The 13,759-nt window shown below is 42.5% G+C and overlaps 1 protein-coding gene across 5 annotated transcripts in view; it reads right to left on the bottom strand.

The window, feature by feature from the left end:
* brd4 (bromodomain containing 4) overlaps positions 1-13,759 on the bottom strand; it is a 240,009-nt gene that overhangs the window by 119,691 nt on the left and 106,559 nt on the right. For all 5 annotated transcript variants that reach the window (XM_072491151.1, XM_072491152.1, XM_072491148.1 and 2 more), the window contains exon 3: positions 5,454-5,591. In XM_072491151.1, coding sequence (XP_072347252.1) covers positions 5,454-5,591 — 138 coding nt within the window. The remainder of the gene's footprint in view (positions 1-5,453; positions 5,592-13,759) is intronic.

Below are 13,759 nucleotides of genomic sequence, written 5' to 3'. Positions count from 1 at the left end.
AACCATAGGTTTGCCCCAGGGAGGCTGGACGGAGGATTCCAGAGCTGGTACCGGGCAGGAATCAGGAGATTGGGAGACTTATTTATAGATGGGACGTTTGCGAGCTTGGGAGCGCTAGAGGAAAAGTATGAGCTGTCCTGGGGAAATATCTTTAGGTATATGCAGGTGAGAGCGTTCACGAGACAACTGGTGAGGGAATTTCCAAGGGATCCAGGACAGGGTGCTTTCGGGGGGTGGGTCGGGGAGGGCAAAGTGTCCGAGATATACCGGGAGATGAGAGAAGAGGGGGAGGAGCTGGTGGACGAACTGAAGGGAAAATGAGAAGAGCTCGGGGAGGAGATTGAGGAGGGTTTGTGGGCTGATGCCCTAAGTAGGGTAAATTCCTCTTCGTGTGCCTGATCCAATTTAAGGTGCTACATAGAGCACACATAACGGGAGCGAGGTTGAGCGGGCTCTTCGGAGCAGAGGACAAGTGCAGGAGGTGCGGGGGAAGCCCGGCGAACCACACACATATGTTTTGGTCATGTCCGGCACTGGAGGGGTATTGGAGGGGAGTGACGGGAGTGATCTCGAAGGTGGTGAAGGTCCGGGTCAAGCCAAGCTGGGGGTTAGCTATATTTGGGGTAGCGGATGAGCCGGGAGTGCAGGAGGCGAAAGAGGCCGATGTCGTGGCCTTTGCATCCCTAGTAGCCCGGCGTAGGATTTTACTCATGTGGAAGGAAGCAAACCCCCCCCCCCCCCGGCGTGGAGGCCTGGATAAACGATATGGCGGGGCTCATAAAACTGGAGCGGATGAAGTTTGCGCTGAGAGGATCGGCTCAAGGGTTCACCAGGCGGTGGCAACCGTTCCTAGACTATCTAGCGGAACGTTAGGGGGAAGATAGATGGCCAGCAGCGGCAGCCCCGGGGCGGGGGGCGTAAATTGTTTGTGTTCTAGATGGGGAGAGGAGGTGGGGGGAGCATTACTTAGTGTTATTTGGTTAGTTTACTATATTATTCAAACAATGTTAATATTAGTTATCACGTTACCATTTTTGTTGATTTGCAAGGGGAAAAATTGTGTTTGAAAACGTTAATAAAAATATATATATATTTTTAAAATGGCATTACTATCACCCCCATACAATTCCCAATGCTACAGCCCTTCGACGATGCAGATGATCCAGGTGATTACTACTGTAGTCGATCCTAGACGTGATTTTTTTATCCCAATAGTAAAATACAGGCACCTCGATGCCTCATGCAAGACCGCCCGAAGGTCGGGATCACCTGACACACATACGCGGTTAGTGTGCAGGGCGGAGAGAGGGGGCAGGGCCTTGGCACAGAGCCCTGTCGCCACAGAAACCAAATAAAGCGTTTGGGAGGAGGCTTGCCAATCTCCTTTAACTTATCTCAATGCTAGGAATCATACTCCCGTATTCAAGCTGATTTTCCGTATAAAATATGGAAAATCCGTGCTAGTTGGCAACTCTGACTCTACAGCCAAACCGCAAGAATGGTCTGGATGATACTCCACACATGAAACCATCGAGAAGAAACTGACAGAGTGGAAGAGCGAAGAAAAGTGATTGTGAACAATTAAGCTCAACTTAGCTCAAAAGGTATGATATTTCAAGTCTCGTCACCTTAAAGATGTTTTCCGCCGCTCCAGGACTTCTGCTTTGTATCCCGTAAAATAGCTTAAAATTTATGCTGCCTCTTCCTTTGTTCCTTCCGAAATGTATCACTTCATACTTTCCTGCACCTTATTTTGTATGTCATGTTAGCTCATTTCAATTGTCCATGTCCTTTTGGAAGTCTATGATCCCCTTCATTGTTCATTACATTTCAAAGCTATTTGTCATTGCAAACTTGTAAATTATGCCCCCTAAACCCTAGTCCAGTTCATTAATAATGAGGGCGGCACGGCAGCACAGTGGTTAGCACTGTTGCTTCAGTGTCAGGGACTCGGGTTCGATTCTGTCTGTGCGGAGTCTGCACGTCTCCAGTGTGGTTTTCTTCTGGGTGCTCTGGTTTCCTCCCACAAATCCCGAAAAACGTGCTTATTAGGTGAATTGGGCATTCTGAATTCTCCCTCAGTGTACCCGAACAGGCGACTGTTCCCCGAACAGGGGATTTTCACAGTAACCTCATGCAGTGCATTGTAAGCCTACTTGTGACAATAATAAAGATTGTTATTATATCTGAAACGGCAACGGTCCTAATGAATGCAGCTCTTTTGGGAGAAATCCCAAACAGACAATATCAGAACTTAAAGTTTACTATTTCCAGAGGACCTTTACTGTACAATTCAGGGAAGAGTTGTGTTCCTGAAAAACACAGTATTCAAGCACACCTGCCTGCGTGATTAGTGGAAGATATAGTTCTGATTTATACTATTCAAGAATCAAGACACATTTGAACCTCGAGTTTTGCTAGTTGTCAAGTTAATTTTGATCAATATGTTTTGATAACAGAACAGGGTTTAGTCAAAATGTATTAGTTATTGAACTGTCAATCCCAGTTTATATGTATATACAGTCTATAAAAATGTTTTGCACTAATTTTATTTTGCTCAATTCAACTTACTGGATAGGAATTGGAATAGTTCTAAAAATTTGAATGATCACATTTAATTAAACTATAGTAAGATGATCAGTGTGTTGCAATACAAGTAACTTGCTTATATGCAAGAACATTTAACATCTTAAGAAATAAAACCCTGTTAATACTATGAATGAGTTTTAAAAGTAATTTATGGGATGTGTATGGTGAGTTTGCACTGTTCATCAATCTTCCCCTTGGAGTTTCCTGCCTACTCCAGCAGCACGTCAGAGGTTCTTCAGAGAACTGGAAGGCACACTACCTTTAACAAACACATTTCCAAAGCAATATCGCTTTTAATTTCACTCGCGAGCAGCAAGAAAACCTGCAACTGTTTAAAAGTTCACTTGTCCAGCAGTGTTTAAATAAACTGCACGTGATTTCTGCTGCAGCTGCATTCTTGGCTGCTTTTCCAGATAATTCCATTCTATCCCCTCCAGAAAATAATCAACACACACAGCCCCTCAAGGAGAATGAAACTTGAAAAATCGTTGAACAATTCGGTTTGCATGTTTAGACTCGTCTCAAAACTAAAGGTTTCTCTTCAAATAGTAGGTACCATTAATAAGTCATGTTCATTATCCAAGCGGCAGCATGGTCAACTTTAGAAGCTGAATCCATACTGCCTTCCTCATTCAGCATCAATTCTTAGCAATCCAATGTTCTCATAATATACTTAATTACATTACACCTTCCCCATAGGCAGCCATTGCAATGCAACACGTATCTGAAATTACAGTTGATCCAATTCCGCTCGATATATCCAACTGTATGCCTGCCAAATCTTACTTCAAGATACTACCACGTAAAGAAATGCTACGGTTCTGCACGTATTTAGGATCCGTAAAGTCTTTGCTAATGTCCACTTGTTTTGAAATTATGAAAGAAAAATGAAATGAAAATCACTTCTTGTCACATGTAGGCTTCAAATGAAGTTACTGTGAAAAGCCCCAGTGAAAAGGAGTGAAAATTAACCAGCAGATACGAAATACGAAGCATTACCTTTTTTTTTGTAAATCAAAACGTTGTCACGTTCATTTGCACAAGATAAAAGGACGCATTTGACCCCAATGCAACATTCTGCGAAACACCGAGCATTTAAGCTACAGTCAGATGGTGTACAAAAACTTGATGGCAACAAAGCTCTTCACGGACCTCCAGGATGCCTCAAGAAATGGACAAATTCTACTACAAGCACAGGTCTCGGTCTTCAGCTAATGTCACAGATTCCATCATTTAAATCAAATCTTTCGTTTCTCAGGAGATGTAAAGTTGTGGACTACGATTTGGCAGCTTAATTAAATATTTGCTGCAACTATCTTTCATTAATTTCATTGAAAGCCTGCCTCCTCGGCTGTGAAAACCATGAAATAAACAATTCATCCAACTGGTCACCAGCTCTCCAGTTCCCTATATTGGTCATCGCAGCTCATTGGACAAATATCTTAATTGAACTGTTGGAAGACAGCTATTTTAAACATTTCCTTTCCACATATTATTGTTCTATTTATTATATGCGCTTTTGATCCATCTATTGACCGTTTTTCTGCAGTTTAAAAACAAAATGACAACTTTTAATCACTGGTCCGGTTTAGCAGAAAGCTTACGATTGTGAATGAAATGGGGAGCATAAACTGTCCAAATGTCCATGGGCAGCACTGTATCACAAGTGGTTGGCATTGTGAAGAAAGCTTCACAGCGCCAGGGTCCTAGGTTCGATTCCCCGCTGGGTCACTGTCTGTGTGGAGTCTGCACGTTCTCCCAGTGTCTGCGAGGGTTTCCTCCGGGTGCTCCTGTTTCCTCCCACAATCCAAAGACGTGCAGGTTAGGTGGATTGGCCATGCTAAATTGCCCTTAGTGTCCAAAACGGTTAGGAGGGGTTATTGGGTTATGGTGGAAGTGAGGGCTTAAGTGGGGCGGTGCAGATTCGATGGGCCGAACGGCCTCCTTCTGCACTGTATGTTCTATGTTTAAATTCTTCTTTTGCGGTAATCTTGCCTGGCTATGCGAGAGTGCAGAACAGAATCTCATGCAAGTGACATTAATTTAGGTTTGTCATATGGGCTTCACAAACTATATTGGAACAAAACACTGAAAATACAGGGTGGCACGGTGGCGCAGTGGTTAGCACAGGTTTGATCCCGGCCCTGGGTCACTGTCCGTGTGGAGTTGCACATTCTCCCCGTATCTGCATGGGTCTCACTCTCACAACCCAAAGATGGATGGCCACTCTTTTGAGGTCCAACAAAATAGAAGGAAACAAACAAACTTCGGGACATACCAAAAAAAAGGCCGCTCCTGTTAGGGGCACTGCCCAAACATATCAAAGATCAACGGAAACTTAAAAACATCAAATAAGAGCGCAACTAAAGGGGTCAATAATGCACCCTAACCTCTGCAGTGCTGACCGGGCACAGAAGGCCTTGATGGTGCCCATAGACACAACATGCCCCCTTTCTAGGGACACCTGGAAACGAATAGGTTTCTTTAAATTAAAAAAAAGACCGGAAATACTCAGGTCAGGCAGCATCTGTGGGGAGAGAAAATGAGCGCTTCATACATAAAACATTAGCACTGTTTCCCTAACCCCCACATACAGTCCACTTGCCAAACAGCATTTCATGTTTCCGGTATCTGCAGTAGGTTTTCTTATTGGCACAACACTGGAATGCACACAAGAGTGCACTCATCCAGAAGCAGAGATCATTGTCTGACAATGCCACATCATGAAACGCTCAGAGGTATTTCCCACCTAAACTTACACATGAAGAACGAGTGGCTTTGATGAGGTACTAGGTCACAGATGATTTTAAAAACTGCTGCTTTCGAACATGCCATTTACCTCAATATATATGCCAAGATCTTACCTTATTATAAATGTAACAGTTGGTAAACATGGTATTGAAGTCCTGAATACATTCCTGGGCGTTCAAGTAGTAATTGTTTTCTAAGCGCTTTTTAATTGTTCCCATGTCCATAGGATGCTTGATGATTTTATAGTAATCCTGAAAATAAAAATTAAATACATTAGTAGCGGCTTGTAAAGTCAAAGTTACAGCCTTCAGTGAAAAGGCAATCTTTGTACCCCACACTGGATAACTCGTTTACTACGCCAGTACCGAGGTAGTCAATTCTGTATAACTGTCTACATTGTCTGATGCAAGTCAATACGGAAACTCACTCTATAGTGGGTTTGAGCAAACACATCCAACTGTATGCAGAATTCCCATATTGTTTTCATAGGCAATTTCAATATTAAATGCCAAAACCAAATGAAATAATGACAATTAGTATTGCAGCAACTTAAGTACTTTGTACATATAAATTCTGTATGCATAAAATACAGGCCCTACTAGAGGTTTAAATGGAAAACGATGCGGCATTTAGTAATTTTCTTTTGAAGAGGTGTAACATTTTCAATGAAATGATTAATGAAGAAAAATGTCTGTGTCCAAAAGGGTCAAGCTAGACAAGGTTTCCAAGTGTGCATTTGCTGACCCACCTTTATTAACACAATCCCAGCATTATTCCCCTGAGTCACAGAGGTTTATAGCATGAAAATAGGCTCTTCGGCCAACTTGTCCATGCCGCCCAGTTTTTACCAATAAGCTAGTCCCAATGGCCCGCATTTGGCCCATAATCCTAATTTCAACCATAACTAATTTCAAAAATACTTTGTTACCTCAACTAGCGCTATTTTGTAGAAAAGATTTGTGTACAAGTCAATACAGTATGTAGAATTTCGAATTCTACAGATACGGCATCGAGTCCAACATAATTTGATAAATCCACACCCGTTGTGCATTCTGACTACAAAGCCTGAGTGTAAAAATTGAGTTAAACACTGGATAAAAGCAAAATTACTGCGGATGCTGGAATCTGAAACCGAAGATAATATGCTGGAAAATCTCAGAAAATCTTTGACAAAGGGTCATCTGGACTCGAAATGTTGGCTCTTTTCTCTCCCTCCAGATGCTGCCAGACCTGCTGAGGTTTTCCAGCATTTTCTCTTTGGGGAGTAAAAATTGATTTTGAGTCACAGGAAAAAGAACTACAACTTAGTTTTATGCAGTGTCAGGTGACAGACATGGTTTCCAAGTGTGCAGTTCTACAAAAAGAGAGGACCAAGACATGAAAGTTAGCAACTGCTAGGTTTATCTGCTTCAGAAGTGGCTTCAAAACCCTGACATTACATTTAAGGGGGATCATCGCAGCTGGTGGAATTTAGGTTCTATAAAACATTTAGAACTGAAAAGCTAGCCTCAGTAATGGTAACCATGAAGCGATGATCGATTATTGTGATGTCCTTTGGGAAAGGAAATCTGCCATCCTCACACGTGACACCGGAACCACAGCAATGTGGGCGACTCTGAACTGTTCTCGGAAATGGTCTAGCGAGCCACTCAGTTTAAAAGTAATTATGCACGAGCAACAAATGCTGAACTTGCCAGCCAGTGACATCCAAAATCCATGAAAGAATAAAAAGATAGTCACTGCAAGTTTCTAAAACTTTTCAAATTCCTTGTTCCCCAAGTGTTGATTAGTCATGTGATCAAACACTAGGAAATTGACACAATATCTGGAAAAACAGGGAACTATTTTCCTCATTGAATTAGACCCAGCAATTTCCCAAGGCGCAAACTTACTTCTTTATTTGGCTCGAAGTTTGCTTAGTTGGGAAGTACTGCATCATCAAAAATATTTGCAGGGAATAAACTGTAATAATTTGTTCATCCAAAAGTACAACCAATAAAGGAAAGATTAATGGTAAAAATGAAGAAAGATTCACTGTTAACAATCCTTACTCTGCGTATCAGCATTTTCAAATCTTGCATTGCCAAAGATCTTCTAGATTACACTGCGGTAATATTACAAATTGGAGTCAACTCTCCCCAAGCATACTCCAGTCCGTAGACCAGAAAACCTTCCCTGCAGCTGTCAAGACCACAAGACAGATGTTAAGATATCCACAAGTAAATTAAACCTTTAATCTGAATGTTGTTGAAATAACCACTAGGAAAGTGTTTTAGACTTGACACTTAAGATGTTCAACCAATGTAGGGCAGCAAACAAAGCCAAAATCGAACTGCATTGCAAAACCATTAGAACATTGTCTGAAGGACCAGCAACCAAAAATGGAAGTGGAGTGATTTGCTGAGTGGTTCCAGCATTTTTTTGATTCAGTAGAATGCACTCCTGGCCACAAGGCATGGGGGTAGCTGACCAGAGCACCACACATTTTTCTCATATGATTTCTTCAGCCTCCTATTCCACTTTAAGAAACAGAAAATGCTGTAACACACAAATCAGTCAGAGGCTGTGGAGTTATCAGACAAGAAAACCTTTACTGGTGCACAGGCTTGCTCAAAACTTGTGTGCAGGTTGAATGAACAAAGCTGGGCCAAAAGGCCTTCCTCTTCTGTAATTCAGATCAGTACCCAATTAGCATCTTAATCCATATTTCATAATTCTGATAATACAAGGAATGGTGCATCTGTGCCAATGCTACTGGACTCTTTATTCAAAGGTCATGGCTAAACTCTGGCCCAAAGAGTTCAATTCCCATGGCAGCTGGGGAATTTAAATTCAGGTCACAGGTAAACCGGGAATTTAAATCTAGCATCAGTCATGTTGACCATGTAACTCCAGGTTTGTCATAAAAGAATCCAATCTGGTTAACTAGCATCCTTTGGGGAAGAAAGTCTTCCCCAAAGGACATTAGTTATTTAATCTAACCTACCCCGTACAGCTCCAAACCCACCACAATGTGGATAGCTTTTAACTGCTTTCTGACTCATGTTAAGAATTAGTAGCAGCGTCCGGCACGGTGGTTAGCATTGCTGCCTCACGGCGTCGAGGATCCGGGTTCAATCCCGGTCACTGGCCGTGTGGAGTTTGCACATTCTTCCCGTGTCTGCACGGGTCTCACCTCAACTGAAAAAGATGTGCAGGGTAGATGGATTGGCCACGCTAAACTGCCCCTTAATTGGAAAAAAAAAGAATTGGGCACTCTGATTTTTTTTTTTTATAAAGTCATGCTATCAATTACTGAACTGCCCAGGTCTCAGAACACAGTTGCCAAACTGGGTATGTGAGCTGTGGTGAGGAAACATACATGAAGAAATAACTTAAATTCTCAAATTCTGAAAATCTCCCAGTCACAATTATTGTTATGTCCAAACAAAGGTTGACACTCCTTCGTGAAGGCCAAGTACAGACTTCACACCGAGGGCGGTCTCACACATAGCACTATCACAATGAAAGTCAGGACCGAATAAAGTAGCATAAAATCTAGGCATTATGGGTCCAGCAAAATCTGTAAGCCTTTGGCCAGGCACATCATTCTCTCACCCAGTCACACACACCCACAAGCTATGCCCGGGCAATTCTGTTCACTTACATTGGCAGCCGGGTTCAAGGAATGCAGCACAGGTTATAGTCACCAACAATACTCCTATTGTGCTCTAAAGTTAGCCAATGCTCTAGCTAACCTGTTCCAACATGGCTTCACTAGCCCTATACCACCCACCACCAGAAAACTGCTCATCTGAATCCCCAAATCTCTTCACATTATTGGCAGCCATGACTTTGCTGTCAAGGTTCAAACCCACTTTTGATTAAACTTCCATTAACACGTTCTATTATCTCCTCTTTTGGTTCTTTGTCAGTGTTTTCCTGATTAAATTTCTGTGAATTGTCTTATGGTTTATTGATCTAAGTGTTTATATAAAGACAAATTGTTGTTGGCTACAACACTGGAACCCACCTGCACATGTTAAATTATCCATATGTGTATTTAAAACAAGAGAAATGCAATCTAACCAATGCCTGCCCAATCAGCCTCCTATCAATCTTGAACGATGGAACACAGCAACATTGCCATCAACGAGTACCTACTCACTGGTGGCAAACTCAAGGTAGGCAACAAATGCTGGATATGCCAGCAAAACCCAAATCCAGCGAATCAATAAAATCCTACAATTTGGGTTTCACCAGAACCACTCCGTTCCAGATCTCTCACCCTGATCCAGAACCAGGCTCTGGTCTAAATGCCAGAAGGAAGCAAACAGCATTTAACGGAATACGGCAGCAAGAAACTGTCCAAAACACACGTCAATGGAGTATCACACCTGAAAAAATTAACACCTGAAAAGACTGACAGAACTGATCAGCAGAATGCAGCCATTGCAGTCAGAGAACAAGACTGTAAGACTTTCTCAAGGATGCATCCTTAGTCCTAAGTTGCTCCAATGATCGTCCATTCATCATGATTCCAGGAGTAGGAATAGAGAAGCATTAATCTACATCCACATTTACCCGATAACAACTGGGCTTATGACCAGTGTTGAATGAAGCTACACAGACAAACGACGGACTTAACCCCTTCACAACCAATTTACCCGTCACACATATTCACTTGTCAGCCAACAGAAACAAAAGTTTGAGGACTCAATTGCCGGTTAACACCGGCGAGGCATCAAATACTAAAAATAGCAAGAGCGATTCCAGCTAAAACCTTTTTAAACTTTGTACTGTATAACCACTGTCAAGTCTCCCATCATGTACATGTAAGTGCCACTCACTAGAAAATTAACTGGACCGGCCATATCTACGCATGGCTACAACAGAAAGGTGTAGGCAGGTTAAGCGGTTTGCCTCCTGACCCATAAAAATTCTCGAGCATCAACAAGACTCGCATCAGAAGCATGAAGGCATACTCACCATTCAATAGGGAGGTTACAATCAAACATGCAGTTTGATGGGCAGCACGGTAGCATTGTGGGTAGCACATTTGCTTCACAGCTCCAGGGCCCCAGGTTCGATTCCGGCTTGGGTCACTGTCTGTCCGGAGTCTGCACATCCGCCCAGTGTGTGCGTGGGTTTCCTCCGGGTGCTCCGGTTTCCTCCCACAGTCCAAAGATGTGCAGGTTAGGTGGATTGGCCATGATAAATTGCCCTTAGTGTCCAAAATTGCCCTTAGTGTTGGGTGGCGTTACTGGGTTATGGGGATAGGGTGGAGGTGTTGACCTTGGGTAGGGTGCTCTTTCCAAGAGCCGGTGCAGACTCGATGGGCCGAATGGCCTCCTTCTGCACTGTAAATTCTATGATAATCTATGATATGCGGTACAAAGAAACTTTCTTGAACCCCTGCCACTGGACTCAATGTCAGTCCTTTCCATCAGTAGTGTATTATTGAGCTTTAAGTACAATCTATGACGCACTGCAGTAATTCACCAAGATTACTTCAGCAGCAGCCCACTTCCCTGCAAACTAAGAACAGAATATGAATGCCGTCACCAAGTCACACGCCATCTAGATTTGGACATAATCATTCCATCAAAGTGCATGGATTAACATTCCAGGATTTCATACTAAACGCCATTGTGGAACCACCATCACCTCAAGGACTGGGAGTGGTTCAAGGAGATAATCATCTGCCCGAGACAGCTAGCAGGAAGCATTCAGCCTTGCCAGCCTTACTCGCACACCAAGGACAAAAATAAAATCTTCCTCCATAGCTAATCTTCCTCCATAGCCAAGTCAGTAGGTCACTACCCAGTACGAAACTATGCAGACCTGGAAGTTGCAACTTTCTTGAGCTGTGTTCCGAAGTCTGCACCTTCAAGAAAGGAGAGGTGAAATGGGGGTGCAAAATTTAGTGGTCTCACTTTATTTTGCCACAACATGCCCCCGATATAAAACCAGTCAGCTGCTATATACACTGCCCAGCAGTCACACATCTGCCCTGCCTAACTCCCATTTCAGATCATTCTTATGTCGTTTTATATTGCATTTAATCAACCAGATAGCCAGCTGCATTGTTTTCCAGAAAATAGAATTTGGTAAAGCATTTTTTGCAGCGCATCGCAATTAACAGTCAAACTTGTAAATTCAGGCCAACACGGCGACGCAGTGGTTAGCACTGCTGCCTCACAGCGCCGAGGTCCCAGGTTCGAACCCTGCTCTGGGTCACTGTCCGTGTGGAGTTTGCACATTCTCCCCATGTTTGCGTGGGTTTCGCCCCCACAACCCAATGATGTGCAGGCTCGGTGGATTGGCCACGCCAAATAGCCCCTTAATTGGAAAAAATGAATTGGGTACTCTTTATTTTTAAAGAAAACTTGTAAATTCAGAAATTGGTGCCCTTAAACAAATGATGCATTTGGGAAGTTATCTGCTGCATGATAGTTTTACAGCAGATAACACTGCAAATGCGTCACTTATTTAAACATAGTCATAACAATTTCTAAAAGTAAAAAAAGTTTTTGCAATACCAATGTATTATTTACCAAAGTATTCATTAAAAATTCAAAGAAATTAGACGGTTCTGATCTGCAGAGCGCTATACTGACAGGTGCTTTAAACGGATTTCAGGAGTCGCTCTTCAAAAACTGGAACATACAAAAGCCAGTCTGACCAATCCAAGAATAAGCTTGTATATAATCTCACAGTTTTAAGGTGGCATACCTTCACTAGAATAGCAAAATACTCGAATTTGTTGCAGAATATAAATCAGCATTCCACCAAACAAATGTGGACAACTCAAAAAGACCGTTGACTTCTTCGTCACACTATGTAATATTTGGCAACTTAAGTTTCTAAAGTCATGTTGCTTTTATTAGTTAACGGGAGCACCCTTAATCCAGTTTCCCGATCACTGCAGCAGACTTCCCAGTCCACTGGTCAGTGCAACCCTCACGCCATTGAATACATTTTCCCACTCCCAATACATGTAATTCCTGTACCTGCTGCCTCTATCAGTCTGGACACAGTTTCTATTCCCATATCTGATCTCTGGCTGAGTGGGTAGTACTGCTGCCACGGAGTCAGAAAGTTCTGGGTTAAAGTTCCAACCCAGGACTTGATCGCCACAATAAGTGAGTTTATAAATGTGGCCAAACAGGACACTTATCAGCCTGTAAATCCTTCCATTATTCCTGATGTTAGGCAGGAAGAGCAGGAGAATCGCCTGGTCAGCCAGAACGTGCAGACGGCAAAGGCAAATCACTGCAGCATCTTGCCAAGCATAACCACGGACAAGTGCCCATCGTTGACAACATCCCCTTGGGGCATGGTACCTGGAGAGATACTCTGCTTTAACCACCAAAACCACGACCTTGCAAACTCCAAATTTCTTTTTTTCAAACGAGATGCCATTTGTACTGTCCCATTTCATCCCGTTGCTCGTTACAATTGCTGGCATTATCAAACCTGCAAGCTCCCTGCCATTCTCAGTAATGTCGCAGCTTTAAACACACATATGTTAGTGCAGCATTATCCCTTGCAGCAGGAGCGTTGGAACACCGTTCGAATGAAAAACAGAGGTTTCTTTTTTCAAAAGGGGGCTGAAAATGGGGTGACTAAATAAAATATGTTTACAACTAGTTCGGAAATGTTCTGCAGACAAAAGGCACCAGAGGCGAGCAGCACGCTGAGCTTTGTGAAAACTACACGGCTGCAAGACATTGGAACAAAATTAAATTGCAAGACCAACAGCCACAGCTTAAGAACGAGCCAAGAGGTAAATATCAGGTTTGAAAAGCACGGGAAAATAAGATCTTTACAGAAGCGACTTAAACATCCCTAATCACTTCCCAGGAGCATAATCAGACAAATAATGACAGAGCAAAACGAGGGTACATCCGGTGGCCAGAGTTTTGGTTAGTGGCAGCTTTTAAGTACGTTATTTTTAATTTTGAAAGGAGGGCGAAATGAGTTATATGGGCAACCAATGCTCTTCACTAAATGATCATTGAACAAAATACGAAACGTACAAGCAGTACACAAATTATATATTTCAACGGTTTTATATCAGTGGTTTTCTTGGAGGAAGAATCTTCCTTTCCAAACTCAAGAGCTAAATAAATCTCTAGAGCAGAAACATTCACCATTACACAGCAACAAATTAAGAAATCACATCACTTGTCATTTGCATTTATTTCTTCTTCGAATGTAGGCGATGCTAGTGGGGCATGAAAACTCAATTGTTCAGGTTGAGTATTGCCAATACTTGCATATCCAGGTTGTGTCTGTCAACAGCCCGAACATCTTAAGACTAGATAGTACACATTCATTCCAAGGTCTCAACACCATCTTCTGCATTTGAAAAGGCATTTGTTATCAGCAGGAAACCTTATTTCTAAAATTATATCCTTTCAAATTCCACCCCCAC

This window comes from Scyliorhinus torazame, chromosome 27, assembly GCF_047496885.1.
Source record: "Scyliorhinus torazame isolate Kashiwa2021f chromosome 27, sScyTor2.1, whole genome shotgun sequence".
Classification (NCBI taxonomy): Eukaryota; Metazoa; Chordata; class Chondrichthyes; order Carcharhiniformes; family Scyliorhinidae; genus Scyliorhinus; species Scyliorhinus torazame.
The sequence above is the reverse complement of the archived record's forward strand: the minus strand, read 5'-3'. Positions and strand labels throughout refer to the sequence as shown.